Source organism: Equus caballus, chromosome 16, assembly GCF_041296265.1.
Source record: "Equus caballus isolate H_3958 breed thoroughbred chromosome 16, TB-T2T, whole genome shotgun sequence".
Classification (NCBI taxonomy): Eukaryota; Metazoa; Chordata; class Mammalia; order Perissodactyla; family Equidae; genus Equus; species Equus caballus.
Window position 1 is genome coordinate 75799768 of NC_091699.1, and position 17035 is coordinate 75816802.

General features: G+C 34.2%; 1 protein-coding gene across 11 annotated transcripts in view; it reads left to right on the plus strand.

Annotated features, from left to right (window-relative positions):
- Positions 1–17035, plus strand: part of TBC1D5 (TBC1 domain family member 5) — a 570404-nt gene that overhangs the window by 332015 nt on the left and 221354 nt on the right. For all 11 annotated transcript variants that reach the window (XM_070238099.1, XM_070238103.1, XM_023620885.2 and 8 more), the window contains 4 exons: positions 8319–8421; positions 15011–15099; positions 16616–16666; positions 16763–16832. In XM_070238099.1, the coding sequence (XP_070094200.1) occupies positions 8319–8421; positions 15011–15099; positions 16616–16666; positions 16763–16832 (313 nt within the window). The remainder of the gene's footprint in view (positions 1–8318; positions 8422–15010; positions 15100–16615; positions 16667–16762; positions 16833–17035) is intronic.

The window sequence follows — 17035 nt, forward strand, 5'->3', positions numbered from 1 at the left end:
CATTCCATTTGCAATAACATGGATGGACCTTGAGAGAATTATGTTAAGTGAAATAAGCCAGCAAGAGAAAGATAATCTGTGTATGACTTCACTCATATGAGGAATTTAAAACTATGGACCAAGAACAGTTTAGTGGATACCAGGGGAAAGGTGGGGTGGGGGGTGGGCACAAAGGGTGAAGTGGTGCACCTACAACATGACTGACAAACATTAATGTACAATTGAAATTTCACAAGATTGTAACCTATCAATAACTCAATAAAAAAAAAATATCTGTAAAATGTCTAGATTTCCCGCCTAGATTTTCTTGAGTGCTTAGTTCTTATGTTTTGTATCTTCATGTTCCTCAGTACCTGGCACCCACAATAGGCCTTTGTGTCATTGGTAGTCATCTAGTTAAGTCTTTTTATTTTGCAAACATGGAAAGTTGAAGCTCAGAAAGAATATAACTTAAGAAAATATAAGTTTTTAAAGTGGAAATGGAAATAATACCTGGGACTCCATGTCTTTCCACTACTTTATAATAATTTATGTTAATCTTTTTTGCCTAGATTTAGTACTTTTTCAATTCAGGAAACATTTCTCGAGTACCTTCTGTATGCAAAGCCCTCTGTGAAGAAATACAAGATGGAAACATGACCCAGTTATCTCAAATCTTTTTCAGAAAGAGATGGAGATTAAGTAAATAGATGCTGTTTCTGCCCTCTGGGTTCATATACTCTAATGTGGAGTTTCTCAACTTTGGGAGTATTGACTTTTTGGACCAATTAATCTTTTATTGTGAGAGGCTGTCATGTGCAGTGTAGGATGTTTAGCAGCATCCCCGACCTCTGACTGCTGAATGCTGTGTGAGGGATGCTTTTAAAGTCTTTACAGGGCATTGGGGCATCTTGTTTGACAGAATGGTTCTCCGATACACCGCTTTAGAGCTTTCTGAGGTCTTAACAATGGATTTTACATTCACTCCCTTAGTTTCATCTGTCAACCTTGTTTTTCCGACTCTGTCCTAGATTTGATCTTTGAAGCAGTGCCTTAATGTTAGCATCATTTGCTGACTAGAAGAGCTGAGAATGAGAAAAAGTTTCATTTTCAAAGCCAGCAAGTTCTAGTACCTTTATGTTTAGCAGTTCTTCCTTTTGCTTTTCTCCTCTTTCATTCTTTTTGAAGTAAGAAGTGTAAACCCAGCAGCACCTTCAGCACTCTGCTTGGATAGCTCTTGAGCTAGATCACCCAGTTTGTTAGGTACATTTTCTATTTTTCATATAACTTGAAGCTGCCATGTTGCCACTACATAATAAGAAACCCTTTTCCTCTATTTTTCCAGTAATATTTTCCTCACTTTCATGTAAGCCCTCACTGGCAGCCTCCTCTTGGGCTGTCTGTCTTTTGGTAACACTCACTTTCATGCCGTTTATCTTTCATGGTTGCTCTATGCAAGGTCCTTCTGGCTTCTGTTCAGTCCCATAGACATTTCTACCACATACTTATGGGTTTTTTAACAGCACCCCAGTTTCAGGTATCAAAACCTGTGGTGGTTATCTATTGCTACATAATAAATCAACCAAAACTTAGTGACTTGGGAAAATAATAATTTATTATTTCATAATTGCTGGATATCTGGAGTTTAGGAGCAGCTTGGCTAGAAGGTTCTGACTTAGTAGTCTCCTGTGCGTGAGATTGCAGTCAGATATCAACTGGAGCTACAGTCGTCTGCAGGCTTGACTAGGGCTGGAGGATGTATATTGGCTCCTCTCCCTGTGGTTCTCTCCATGGGACTGCTTAGCTTTCCTTCTCCAGAGGATACTTCCCCCAGAGAAAGCAATCCAAGAAGAAAGGAGAGATGTGTAGAAGAATTTGCAGATGTATTTTCAAAACCATCACAGTCCACGTGAGGCATCTGCAGTCTTCCAGATGACCTTTTTCATTCTATTCAGTTAGAAGGGGAAATGTGTATGAGGCCTGATTGGTGGTGGTGGTGGGGATTGTGTGGTCACACATCACTTCCACTCTTGTCCATTGGCTAGCATTCAGTCACATGGCCACAGTAACTGCAAAGGAAGCTGAGAAATTAAGTCCAGCTGTTTGCCTGCAAAGGAGAGGAGACAGATTTGGTTGAATGGGGAGAATGGTGAATATAGGTGAAAGATAGGAAGCAGAGGAAGAAAACGTATCTGGTATGTCTGCTTTCATTCTATATCAAATTGTTCCTCTCTGTGGTTTTTGTTTGATTTTTCAGTTCTTCTTTAATAAAGCAATAAACCAGAGTAAGGTATTATAGTTATTTTGCCATTTAATAGTATTCCAGGGAGTTTTCATCAGCTCATTTTAAATTTTGGATGAATGCTTGTTTTGAAATTCTGTTTTTGAAGTATGGGCAGAACATCAGTTATTGTTCCTTCAAGTCCTTCTGTGCTTCTCTGTCCTACTGCATGATTGTAAACCTTCACCAAGGGCTTTATTTTTCCCCTTGGGGCATCTTATTGAATACTTGCATCTTCAGCAATTCATCTGGGCCCAATGCATTGTCTGTTTTAATACTTCTAATTACCTAATTATGTACTATAATGCGGTGACAAAGCCCTTTATCATTTCACTCTTTTCTTAACCCTTTTCTAGCTTAGGAAATATTCTTTTTGTCTCTTTGTTGTCTGAGGAACTCTTCATTATAGACAGCCCAGGTATTTGCCTGGCTTCCCTTTATTGTCTGTATTATGATAGATCATTGCTCTGTTGAATGTCTTTCCAGTTAACTCCCATCAGGCACCTAGGTTCCTGGTTACTGGGGCTTTAAAGTTGGTGGTGTTGTCCTCCATTCCTCTCTTCCTGATTGATTCCCATATATTGCAGTCACATGAGAAGATATCCAAAAGGCAAATACAATAGTCTGGTTGTCATAAACTACTTTTGTGACAGGATTAGTGGCCATTCTACCATTCATAGATCTTAGATGTCCACAACAAGTGTGCATGATCAAATGTAATGGAAATCAACAAGAATTTTCAAAATTATGGTCATCTAAAAATGATGAAGGGAAATTTTTCTTTATATGTGTATTTTAGATAATAAAGGAGGAAAAAAACAATATCATTATAGTTTTGCCATTTTAAAACCTCTAATAAATTAGTAGATCTAGGCAACGATCATCACAGAAAAAGAGATAAGCTAACAGTGTGTGCCTCTTGGAGGAAGTACACCATACCAACTGTTCCAGTTTTCTATTGTTGCAACGTAAACCACCCCAATGCTTTGAAAAACCACAGAATTTATGTTTTTGATGAATCTACAAATTGAGCAGGGCTGAGCAAGACAGTTTCTCTCTGTTGCATGTGGTGTTAGCCAGGCCAACTTGAAAGGTAGGCACTGGAATCATCTGCAGGCTTGTTCACTCACATGTCTGGCTGTTGAAGCTGGCTTTCCGCAGGCACCCTCTTTGGAGCTGTGGCTAGAACACCTCCACATGGCCCTCCCACGTAGCTGCTTGATTTTTTAGCAGCATGGTGTCTGGGTTCCAGCTTCCTGTCCAGATGGAGAACCAGATAAAAGCTGTGTTGCAGCATCACTTACGCTGCATTGTCTTTGTGAGAAGCTAGTCACTAAGGCCAGCACATATTCAAATGGAGGAGAGTTAGTCTCCTCTCCACCTTTTTATGGGAGGAGCGTCAAAGAATTTGTGAACATGTACTAAAACCATCATATCACCCATGAAGAATTGTATTGAAAAGTTGAACCAGAATCTGATGAAGTCTCTAGACCTAACTACCAGTTTATAGGAAATACAGGGGTCATAGGAATGTGTTAAATAACAAAATGGAGAAAAATAAGTAAAATTCAGAACGTGGGAAATTTCTACAGAATAAAGCACCTGGTTGCTTTAACCAATACATTGCAAAAAAACAAAAACAAAAACAGAGAGAGGAAGGAACATCTAGGGTAAAGGAGTCTTAAGAGATAAATCAACAAATTGCAGTGTATGGGCATTGATTAGATCCTGATTTGAACAAACTAAATTTTTAGAGGAATTTGGACATTGACTGGAGTTTTGATTTAATTAGTAGATTATTATTTTTACTATAAGTAGTATTACAATGATACTATGATTGTCTTTTCAAATTGAGTCCTTATTTTTTAGAGATACACACTGCAATATTTATAGGTGTACAGATGTCTCAGATTTGCTTCAAAATGCAGAATTAGAGGACAAGTAGATATAAAATAAGAATTGATTGATGATGGAGCTGGGCAATGATATATTGGGTTCAGTCTACTATTGTCTCTTCTTTCTAAATGTTTGAATTTTCCATTACAGATAGTTTGAAAAACTTACAATGAAAACTATATTACCTGTGAATTTTGGTTTATTTCAAGGTGTGAAATAAAACTCACACCAAACTTTTATATCTCTTCGTATTATTTTGCAGTATGTAAAATTTGTCTAAATCCAAGTTCCTTTACACTTGAGACAAAACTGCTGTGTTTTAAATATTGGTGAATTAAGTTAAAAATGAAATATCACTCGTTCTTTCCATCAAGTAAAAATCTTAGATGGTATTAGTCTGAGTTTCATCATGGAATACTTTAATATTACTTGCTCTTTGCTTTTTATCTCTGTTAGACTTTCACCCTCACTTATTTACCATCTCCATTTTCATTTTCTGGCCAAATGCAGAAATTACTTCACTTGGACTTTCATTTTCTGATAATAACAATATTTGTCCTCGGTCCCTGTTTGGTGGGATTTCTTTTCTTTTGCTTTCCCATGAGATATTTCAGCTTGAATGAATTGTAAACCTCTATAATTTTAGTGCTAAACTTTTTTGTCTACCTCATATTTATGAAGTTACTACCGTATCTCCTTTTTGCATGAAGCTGTAGAGTCACTGCTGATTTTCCAAAATCTGAACAATTGTCACATTCAGCTTGGGCCTGTATTCTGTGATTTTTGTTATTGTTTCAAAAGCAGGTTTGCCTTTCCAGTGATATTTGGGTTAGACTGATGTTCCCATTACCTTAGCTATCCTGAATCAACACCAGATGGCATGGGGTAAAAAAAGCTAAGAAGTGTAATGGATGGCAGGGAAGCTATTTTGAAACTTAAAACGTATCATCAAAAACTGATTATTACTATTCCTAGAAAAGCTATTCACTGTGCTTTTCTCTCTCCTATTTCTGATTCTTATAAATGGTATATTTTCTGGTTTGGAGCCTGATAATATGACAATCAAATATTTGTTGTAAGAAATGTTATTATTCAGGTATATTCACCAACCTTATGACTTAGGAGGTTCTTCTATGTAACTCTAAACTCATGGAATTTTACCTAAATGCATGTCTCCAACTCATTTATAACTAATTAGTGAAGCAGTTGGAGAGCACTGATGCCCTGCTAACCACCCAGATTCACTGGGGCAGGTGTTATCCTCTCTGCTTCAGTCCTTACCTGTTAACTTCTGAGTTGGACAGGGTAATCCCCAAAAGCTTTTCAGCTTAAAATTTCTCTGAATGTCGCTTCTCTTTCCAACTTGTGAAATAACATGAACTTTTATTTTTCAGTACCTTTCCCTTTCTTCCTTACTTATTTGATACTATGGATTCTTCGTCAGAATTTATAGAACAAGTCATACTTTTCTGAAAAGGAGGGTATCATGAAACTTCATAAATTGGCACTTTAGCATTGTAAAGTGGAATTGTCGATGGTGTGCTATTGCGTATATGTGCTGTCTGCCTAATACATATTTTCAGTTGATTGGGTATTTGCTAAAAGTGGGTAATTTAAATTATCTACCTGCAATTTAATTCTTGTAGATCTCTAGTTTTTAATCTTGCAAGTGGTTAGTATGCATTTAAATGAAACTATGAATTGGTATGTAATATAATTTACATTTTTAGTAGTTAGGTATTAAATTTTTACTATATAGTTCATGGATATTTGTTACAAAGTGAATGTTGCATTTTTTAGTACTTTCTCCCATAATCCATTCAGACTGCAACAGCTGCACAGAATTTGGTTGAGTCAGTGTTCATAGAAAATTTCCAAAGAATAGTTAAGGAAGGGGACACACAAAGTCATTAAACCTGTGATCTAAATCATAGGAGTGAAGCCTGCTTCAAGACAGGGCTAGATTGTAGTCATCCAGTGGGGATTAGAAGAGGAAACAACTTCACCTCTCAAAAGGATGATTTTATTTTTACTTTGGTGACTAAGTTTTCCCAAAAAATTTCTCTTCAGCAGTTTATTGACTACTTACCCGTCTTTCATCCTGATTACTTTAATTTGGGATATTTGACTTTCTAAGGGCTTTAGCAACTTTCTGTTGTCCCAGATAAGTCATTTTAAAAGTAGTTGTGTTTGACATCTTTGTGGAACTTCTTTGGCTTCTAAGATATGTTATTCTTGCTCTGAATTTACTTTAAGGTTAGTTTTCCTCTTCTTTAGGAGCTAAGGTCACTTATGCATAGTCAAACTCCCATGGCTGAGTAGAGACTGTCCCTCCTAAGATTTATGCAGGGTCATCACATTGGTTTATGCAGAGGTGGTTTATGCCCAGATCCATGGGTCGTTTATTACTGGCTCCCAAAAGACAGGCCTCCTTACTGCTACAGTAAAGATCAAATATTTTTGTTTGGGGACAATTGCACATCAAAGGGAATTTCAAACAAAAGTCAAATGAACAGATGAAAATAAGATAGGCTTTAATTTATTTTAAAAATTAGGACCAGAAAAGAGATGCTTCACAAACCACTAGCATAGTGCACCCAGGAACCCAGCCTGGACTGAAGAGAAAGTTATAACTCTCACAGGGAGGCAGAAGAGGATCAGAATAAAACATAAAACAGCTGAGGTCTCCAGAAATAGGAAGCAGTAAACCATTATAATATGAAGAACAACTCTTACTGCTGTTTAAAAGATTCATTAAGGAGAGGTTTTCTGTTTGGAGAATGCCCCATGCCTCCATGCTTGAGCTACTCTTCCTCTGCAGTCTCTCACATATTCTCTTATTCATGTCTTCATCACCTAAAGTACTAGTACTCAAAGACTAATGATGACCTCTCTTTCTGAACATCTGCTACTTGCCAGGCACTGTTCTTGGTGCTTTCACATTATCTCATCTTGATCACAAGATCAGTATCATTATCCCTACTTAATAGATGAGGACGCTAAGCAATCATTTACTCAAGGTTACACAGATAGCAATTATGCAACATGAATTTGAACATAGGCTTTTCTTCTCAGGTTTGTAATTTTTCCATTTCACTTTATTATAATGTCCTCTTAGCTCCTTCCTGTAATCTCTTTTCTTTCAGGCTTATTCCCACTTAGAGTTTCTCAAACACTATTTTCTTTGCTACTTCACTATTCAGAAATGTTGAGTCACTCTTGCTTTTCCCCAGTTGTAAATTCGGCATTCAAAGCTCTTTCCAGACCTGTCACTTTTCTTTCTGATGACTAATTACCATACTACTCTGTGCACTTGGAATAATTATTGCCTGCTGTGCCTTCATATCTTTCCTTCTGATTTGATTACCTTTCCCACTGATGTTCCATGTTCCTCCTCTCCAAAAAGTTCTTGTTCAAACCTTTTGTGATTGAAGTCATTTGACTGTTTACTTCTAGGTGGCATTCCTTCATCCCTTATATATTCGTTGTGTATTGCATTGCTATGTAGTTGCTCTCTGGGTTGTTGCAGTTGTATATTCTTGCATTATAAACAATGATTTAGGCTCCTTTCAAGTGGCTACTCGGCCATTTTTCTATTTCACGTTACCTCAAAGCACCTGGTAGAATTTTTGATCCAGAAAGCATTTAAGTAATCTGACTAATTTGTTTCATTTGAAGTCTACATTTTAATCAGATAAAGCTAATAGCATGGTCTTGTGTAATAATTTAAATTCTGGTACTTGCATCAAAAAGAAAAAGGATAATGATTTCTTTAAAAAGTTGATACTTGAATGATCACGTTCAAGTCCTAAAAACCAAATGGGCTAAAACAAAGCAATTCCCCACCCCAAATAAGTAGGCTGTAATTCACTTTGCTTAAAAACCATTGTGTTCACCACGTGATGACTTTAAGCATATGAAGACATTTGAAATATTTCAGTGTTGAAGGGTATCATTTCTCTCTGGGACATAAATAATAGTTTTTTGTTTCTCACCCTTTTTGCTTTAACATATCAGTCCCACCAATGATATAAGTTGCATGACGAATACAGGCTTGTACTAAAACCTAAAGCAGCCCTTGGGCACCTCTCAGAGATGAGTGTTTGAGGATAATTCTTGAAATTGTGCTAGTCAGTTTCAGTCCTGTGTTTTCTTTTTACAGGTTTCCTGAAATGCAGTTTTTCCAACAAGAAAATGTGAGAAAAATTCTTACAGATGTTCTTTTCTGTTATGCTAGAGAAAACGAGCAGTTGCTTTATAAACAGGTAATGAAAATATCTTACAGGTGGCATCCATTGACTCAAAATTTTCTATACAGCTTGACAAATGATAGAGCAATAATGTAGCCTTTATTGTATCCAAAGTTGTATCATAATAGTAAAGCAATCAAAGAGCTGCTTGTCAGCTGCATGGTGAGAAGAGTAAGCTCATTGAAGCACATATGCTTCTTCCTTATTAGAAGACATTCCGCCAAATTGTCTTCTATAAGGTGTTCAATCTTTTCTTTCAACTTTTGGGAGTTTGTTTATAAACAGCGTCTTTGAAGCCAATCTAGTAATAAAACTTTTTAGAGTCGTGTATATAAATATTGTTTGTAAGTATAGCATTTCTAAATATGGGACATGCCATGTAAAAGATAATTGTGTCCTTTTACTCTTTAAAATTTACCAGTAATATAACTTCTAAAAGTCCATTTAACCTTTTTGAAATTTATATAATATTCTTTGTGATCCTGATGTTTGATTTATCCCATTACTAAAGCAAAGAAGATTGTTGGATTATGTTTTATTTTTATTGAAATGTAAATTATTTACTTAATATATAAAGAAATATCTAGGTTTCTATTTAAGCTATGGTGTTCAAAAAAAAATACACAAAGCTAGATATTTTTGTGTATTTCTCCAAATGTGTATTAAGTGACAATTCAAACTAAATTAATAAATTCTCTAGCAATCCAACTGAAGACATATATCCAACTAATTACTACCTAATTTCCAAGAAATATAACAGAAAATACCTGTATGATGAGAGCAATGAATTTAGTTTGAAATAAACTTGATTGGTTTAAGGATAATAAACCAAGTCATATGATAATTGTCCTAAATAATGCCTTTGTTATTGTATATATAGAATACCCAAGGGAACTAATTTTATCTTAGTTTTAATGTAAGTAATATTTCTTTCTATTACTTACATGATGATAATCACCTTTTAGAATGGGAAATGGAAAAAATATATCCCATTCATAATAGCAACTAAAACTATAAAGTGTCTAGAAATAAATTTAACAATATAGGTACAAAGGCTATATGGAGAAAAATATAATCGTTATTGAAGGATATAAAGCAAAAGTTGAATAAATAGAAAAATGATAGCATATTTTTAGATGGGAAGACATTAAATAAAAATATTACTTCTTCCCAAATTAATATATAAATGTATTATCATTCCAGTGATCATCTCAGTGAGAAATGTGCTTTTTAGAAACTGGACACAGTTATGTTAAATTTAGTGCCATAAAGCTTTACAGTAATTTTAATGGCGAGAATATAGCACTAGGTCTAGACTCAAATCCCTTTCTTGGAATCTCAGCTCCACCATTTGCTAGCTACATAATCTTAGGCAATTTACTTACTTAACTTGTCTAATCCTCAGTTTCGTTATCTGTAAGATGAGGCCAATAATAGTATTGACTTTGTAGAGTTAAAAATATATGGTGCTCAGTAAGGATTCCTGTTGGTGGTTGTGGTTATTATTATTATCATCATCATTATTAAATATGTTGGAGTTGCCACAGAATTTAGGAGAAGGGGAGAATGGCAAAGGAAGATATGAAAACTTCTATAAAGATTCTTTGATCAAACCAATGTGATGCCAGTGTGGGAATCAACAAATAGATGAGTGGAACAAGCTAAGAACAGGTCCAATTATATATAAGATCTTAATATGATAAAATAAGATGTATTCATTCAAAGGGGAAAAGGATATTGACTTGCCGTATTTGGCTTTCCATCTAGAAAAGATTAAATTATACCTTTATTGGAGAATAAATTCTAGATGGAATAAAGATACAAATGTAAAAAAAACTAAAAATATGTAAAAATACTAGAAAAAATTTAGGAGAATTTTTTATAGTCTCAGGGTAGCAATGGCCTTCCCAAGCAAGATAGGCTGTATAGAAGTCAGATACAAAGTCCAAAGGCTGAAAACAAACAAACTGAAAAGGAGATTGGGAGAAAATAAATCGATCAGTGTAGAATTTTTGGAAGAAAATACCAGAAAATCTCATTCAAAATGACTAAACTCTAAGGATGTTAATTAAGTCTGAGGGCCAAATGGTCCTGCAGCGTTAGTTAGTTCAGGAGCTCAGACTCTTCATCAATGATCCAGGTTTAATTTCTGTTTTTCTGTTCTCTTGTCATTGTGTTGGCTTTTGTCATCAAGCCTATCTCTTCCTTGTCCCCTCTTCTCTTTCAAATATTTGAAAATACCTCACAGTAAAAGATTTGATGATAGTGAATAAAGTGAGGATACAGTTATCCCAAGTTATGCATTTGTTTTCCTTTTTCTTTAGAGAAAGAAACAACCTAGATCAAGGAAGTCTTATAATAATGAAAACAAATTCCACAGACAAGGAACAGAAACATAATAGTTGCACATTGTATCATTTGTGATGTATGTGGCCCACTGCATTTGTAAGGAAGATTAAACAGGAATATGTGGATCAGATTCTTGATAATTTAGACAAAGTCTGTCACTTACTGAATAAGGACGTATTAACTTACTCCTGGGCATAACTTAGTAAGATTTAATTACTCCCTGTGCATGTTTAAAATCCTACAGATTCTTTACATAGAAATAGTATCTTGCTATAGAAGGACTGAATATTTAGCCAGATCAAATTTAAGAAAAAACCTTGAGTTTCATCACAAGCTGTTAAAGCTATTATTTTGTACTAGGTGACACCCCGTTTAACATCGACCATATTGTTAATAGTTATGGGATTTTATTGAATTAATGAGACTGTTATCATGTACTAGAATGTCTTGCTGAGTTAATTGAAACTGCAGAGATTATATAAATGGTATTAATGAACTTTGACTGCCTGATGCCTCAGCTTTAATAAAGACTGCTTGGTGGGCTAAATGAACACAGGCAGATAAAAGAACAGGTTCAATTTTGTGAGCCTACAGGCTGTTGATGAAGAAAACTTCGTTACCTTTATTTTCAACTGGCATGAGTTTGGAATGGAGTGACTACTAACGATCCAGCAGGGATAAAGGCTTTAGGCAAGCAGAAATGCTGACAATGTAGATAGAAGCAAAATACACATTTTGGGACCCAAAAAGTATAGTGATAATACATTATTTTTTGTCATGCTTTGTCAAATTTACAGCATATTGAATTTATGATCATTCTTCACAGATTTATTTTCCTTTAAAGATGTCTATATACTTGCCACTTGTTTTACTAGTCTATATACTTGCCACGGGTTTTACTAGTCTAGAATTGAGAACAAAACCAACAATCTCTTCTAAATCTTTTTGAGAAAATACCCCTAGTTTAGTCAGAAGTCAACACTGAATTTGTAAAAGATTGCGTTAATGGTATTCAGAGAACTCTTAATTTCCATTATAGAAAGAACCTCTTTATTTATTGATGTGAAATATTGAAATACGATTTAGTGTTATTCTTTTCCATTTTTCATATTGTAGTTCAGCTTTTACTGATGTGTTGCTATACTCAGTGGCAGATATTTCATTCATTCAGTCACCATGTCCTGACCTGTAGTAGGAGCTGTTTTTTTGTGTATATATGTGTATGTCTACACACACACATGAATCACTATCACAGTTTTTAATTGTATAGTCACTTCTCTCCTCATTTTATTATTGTGTGTCTTTCTCTCTAGACTATAAGCTCTGTTATGGTTAGGAACTTGCCCACTTCATTCACTTTTGTGGTAGGTACATCATAGGTAGTTAATAAATAATTTTGGGAATAAATGAAGGCAAATGATACATAAGCAATGGGGAATCTGGAGAGAGTAGTATCACAGAAACTGGAGGGAAGAGAACATTTAAAGAAGGTGGAAAGATGCATTTGGACAAGAACCCTTTCTTATTAAACCATCCATAATTAGAAAATATATTGGGGGAAAAAGACCCGTTCAGAAGATCTCCACTGCCACCACTACCAACAACAACAATAAAACCTAGTAATAAATCTAATAAAAACTATGCAGTTCTACACATTTTTGCCTTGGAAAGTCTGGTGTTCTTAAAAGTATCTATTTTCTTCAAACTAATTTGAATGCAATGCCAATAAAAATTATAGTATTTTGTTTAGCACTTTATGTAACTAAATGATACTGAGTTTGGATGAAAAGTTAAGTTAGAATAGGAAAAATAATTTTGAGAAAAAGAGTAGAAAATATGGAAGAATAGAATATTTTGTAGCTCAAGCCATTGCGGTAGTAAAGTTCTTGTTAAGACTGTATAAACCAATGGAATACCAGTAAAAGCCCAGAAAAAATGAGAGCTAAATATTCTGTCTATGGTAAAGCTATTTCAGAACTCATGGGAGAAGATAGGTTATTCCTTAAATGATGGCTATTCAATAAATTAAACTCTTTTGGCGAGAAAAAAATACGTATTTATTTTTCAGGGCAGAATTAAATGAGTAAGGAATTAACTGTAGAAAAAGAAACTATATACTTACTTAATCTCAGTGTGAGGAGGGTCTTTTTAGGCGTGAAAACAAAACAAGAAACCATGAAGGATGATTTGTTGATTTAACTGTTTTAAAATATATAGCTTCTCTATGACATAAGATATCCAGATTAAAAGACATAATAAACATGGGAAAGTATTTGTAACAAAAATGATTTGGTTAATATCTTGAATTGGTCAAGAACTGTGGCAAATCATCCAGAACAAGGAAATATTAAATACTTCATCAGGAGAAAATAAGCAATTCATCAAATAAAAATGGCCAATAAAATTTTTGCATTCAATCTCACTAGCATTTAAATAAGCTAAAACGACAATTTGTGAAATGTGACAGGATTTTTTTTAAAAACACTATAAACATAGGTGAGAATGTGTTAGTTTGTGATTTTTGTGCTCTAGGGTCAGGAAATTCTTTGTGAAGGGCAGCTTAGTTGTATGTAGCAGAGACTTTGGCAAAGGTCTTTACTCATTTACCCAGGAATTTTACTTTTAGAGACTTTATCCTAAGGAAACCGTCAGAAATAGGCAAAAACATTACCACAAGGGTATCTATCACAGTGTTTAATTTTTGCTTCCTTTTGTTTTTTAGTGCTTCCTTCCTTCCCGCGGCTTTTTCTTTTTTCTGTTTTCTTTTCTGTAGTTTCCTACAATAAGTAGCTGTTACTTTGATGATTAAAATGATGGCTCTTGGTTTTTGGAATAACTTGAGATTATTTCAGGAGAATAAACCCCTCAGGATGATTTTAAAGCATACTCAGCAACACTTAATTCCATTATTTCTGGGTCTTTCCTATGGTCTTCTAAGGGGTAGTCTTTTCAAGGTTTGTTTAGTAAGGAGATGATTGTCTAGAAAGATTGAAGTAATTTGTGGTGATTTGTCCTAAATCACAGGTAAATTGTCAATAGATCATAAATTAGTTTGTAAAAATGTCACTAAGTCCTTCAAATTCAAGGCTAGTGATAACTTATAAATGAACTCTGATAGTTTACTTTCGTATTACTTTGTGATAACTAGCTTCCTAAGAATAACATAGCACTGCTAGACCGAGCAGAGGGTTCCGTGACTGTCCTTCCATCCCAGGAGGTCACTCTAACTCCCCCAGCAACAACTATCTCTTCTCTGTACGTCTATAGTTTATTTTTATTTTCTATAAATGTGGTGTTTTGTCTTGTTTTTTTAATAAAAGATCATCCATAGTAATAAAGCAACAGGAAAATGATAATTTAGTCACTTTAAGAGGCAGAACGGAATATTTTTAACTTGCTAAAATACGTTTCTTGATGCTTAAGGGGGGAAAATCTCATTTAAGAAGGCAAGTCACTGATGTGGAATACCTTATTTCCTGACAGTAAAGGATAAATAATAGATTTCTATAATATTCTTTTAAAGAAAACTTAGTAACTCATACACCTTTTTGTTTTTATGCCTATTCATGTAATCCACAGGTGAACACAAATACGAGGAAAAAGAAAATAATATTGGTGAAATCACTAAATAAATAGAAAAGTAACCTTGTAGTTGAAATATACAGGGAAAGAATTTATAATCTTCTGATTAAACATGTTGGAAATCATACTTTAAAAACTTTGTTTTCAGTCATATCTGCTGAAGGTTGTTTCTTTTATTATCCAACATTTCCAGCTAGCTGACTTCAGCTCTTCCTAAATCTACAGACATCCTAATTTTGACCCATTATATAATGAAAACATTGGATGTAATTTCCTTAGGTCTACAGTTCTTAGTTGCCCTTCTTACTGCAGATCTTTATACTGTAGCTCATGATTATAATTTGCATAAATGAAATTCATATTTATGAGTACAGATCTTGAAGCAACTGACAGGTGCAAGGTTGTCTACCATGCCAATTTATTGTTTGTTGTGTCATTTAAAAGAGAACTGCTCTCCATGTTTTAAAGAAGAATACGTGCTGTGGTTGAATTGGAATCAAATTCTAAAAGTAGATAAAATCTCATTTGTAGCTTTTCATTTTTATGCCTTTCTAGATAGTATGGAAATGTTGGTGGCAGGGATTGGTTGAAGAAGCGTTAAATTGAGCTTGTTCTGGCCACTAGTAGACTCGCAACATCCACTCCTTTTATTTCTTTTGCTGTTATGTTTCAGGGCATGCATGAGCTGTTAGCACCTATAATCTTTATTCTCCACTGTGACCACCAAGCTTTTCTTCATGCCAGTGAGTCTGCACAACCAAGGCAAGTTTTTATATGAACTCCATCTGTTTTTTCAGCCCTGCTGTAATCTTTTTTTACCTCAAAATCTTTTAAATTGAAGGTAAACTGTAAACATTTGGTTGTGTTTCATGTGGCTGATTGTTAATTCCACTTCATAGTTGTAGTGCCAGTTCAGCTATGGGGAAAATTTGGGATCATGAATGTCTTTGCAAATTTTAAATACATACTACAGGAAGACATAGAACTAACAGATCAAGAGGAAGAAATTTTTGTTGCGATGGCAAAGTGCTAATGATTGATAATATTCATGTATACCATCCTCTGATGACCCATTCTTTCACTACCAGCTGCCTGAGAAGCTTACCTGTGAGATACTTTCTCCTCACCAGGTTTGAATCAGTTCACTTTGTAAAGAAGAGAACAGTACCACAAAGAGCCCCAGTCCATGAATGAACAAAAATGTCTCCTCATGTTTTTGAGATAGGTTAATTTATTCTTTCCATCAAATAACTTTAGTAATTTTATTTAACTTAGGCTAATTGTTAGAATTTATTTTCTGTCTTGAGGTACCCTAACTGATGGGCCAGAGAGGTGACCAGGAAGCATTTTGGGAATGAAGAGCTGTGGGATTATAAAATTTTGTCAGGATTATTCCATAGGCTAGCTCATCTATATGCAGAAAATAAAAAATTAACACATAACATTTCATGTGTTTATATGATCTTTATTAGTCAAATGTGGCCATCCATTTCGAACATATGTTGGGCCTTTGTTAAGTTACCTTTTGTTTATTATATTATAGATTAGTATTTTCTAGTTCCTTTTGAGTTTTTCTAATTTTCCTAAGTTTATTGGATCTGACTGTAGTAACCATATCTTAATTGCCTTTGCTTCTGATATTCTAAAGTATGATAAGGATGAAGTTAGTACTGGGATCCTGTTTTCATGCCCGTTTTATCTTTTTTAAAACCTGTATGCAGAATATACTCCACTGGAGAGTACAGATGATTGAGAATAGCTTTTAAATAAGTTGGACATAGTTCTTGAGCTGTTTCAATTCATTTAAAAGTAAAAGCAACAGTAAAATAGATTTGGAAGAGGTGCTGTCACTGATAAATTGATGTTAAAATATAATAAGAATGAAAGCCATTAAAAGAAAATAGATTAATGTCTTGATGTGGTGTATTTGAGTAGTAACTATTTTTTTCTTTTGTTTTGGACAACAAGTGATAGATTATGGAGTAATCAATTTATTCTAGATCAGGCGCATTCAAGGAATATATTGTCATATTCTGTGTTTATTTGGAATAATTAGGTAGTTACCTCACTGTGGTATAGACAAGGCAGCTAATTTATTTTTGATCTTTATAGAAAGAATTTTATTTGTTAATAGAGTTGCTCTTTTTATTAAAAAAAAGCAATTTTTTTCATTTGCACATTGTATGAAAGTTGGCTTACGAGTATTAAAAAAAGCAATCTCTGCATCTCCTTCAATTAAAAAATTACACATTTTGATTGCTTGTATTGCTTTTTTAAGTGAGGAAATGAAAATTCTCTTGAACCCTGAGTATCTGGAACATGATGCCTAGTAAGTACAAAAGTTTTCTATTATTTTTATTTTTTATACCATCTTTACTTTAATAAAAGTTTAACATTAGCATTATATTATTTTTCTAATTTTTAGTGCCATGTTCTCACAACTTATGGAAACTGCTGAACCTTGGTTTTCTACTTTCGAACATGAGGGTCAAAAGGTAACTCTTATAGTCAAATCTTTTTAACATATTTGAGGGAACAAATGATTTCAGTAAGTAACAACATATAGTCAGAGAATAAAGCCATAATTATTATTATAAAAAAATGAAAACATAAAAATACCTGTGGAATAAGATTGAACTGGGGATCTAAACCATATCTCTGATAATATTGGCAGATATCCAAAGATAAAAAATTTCTT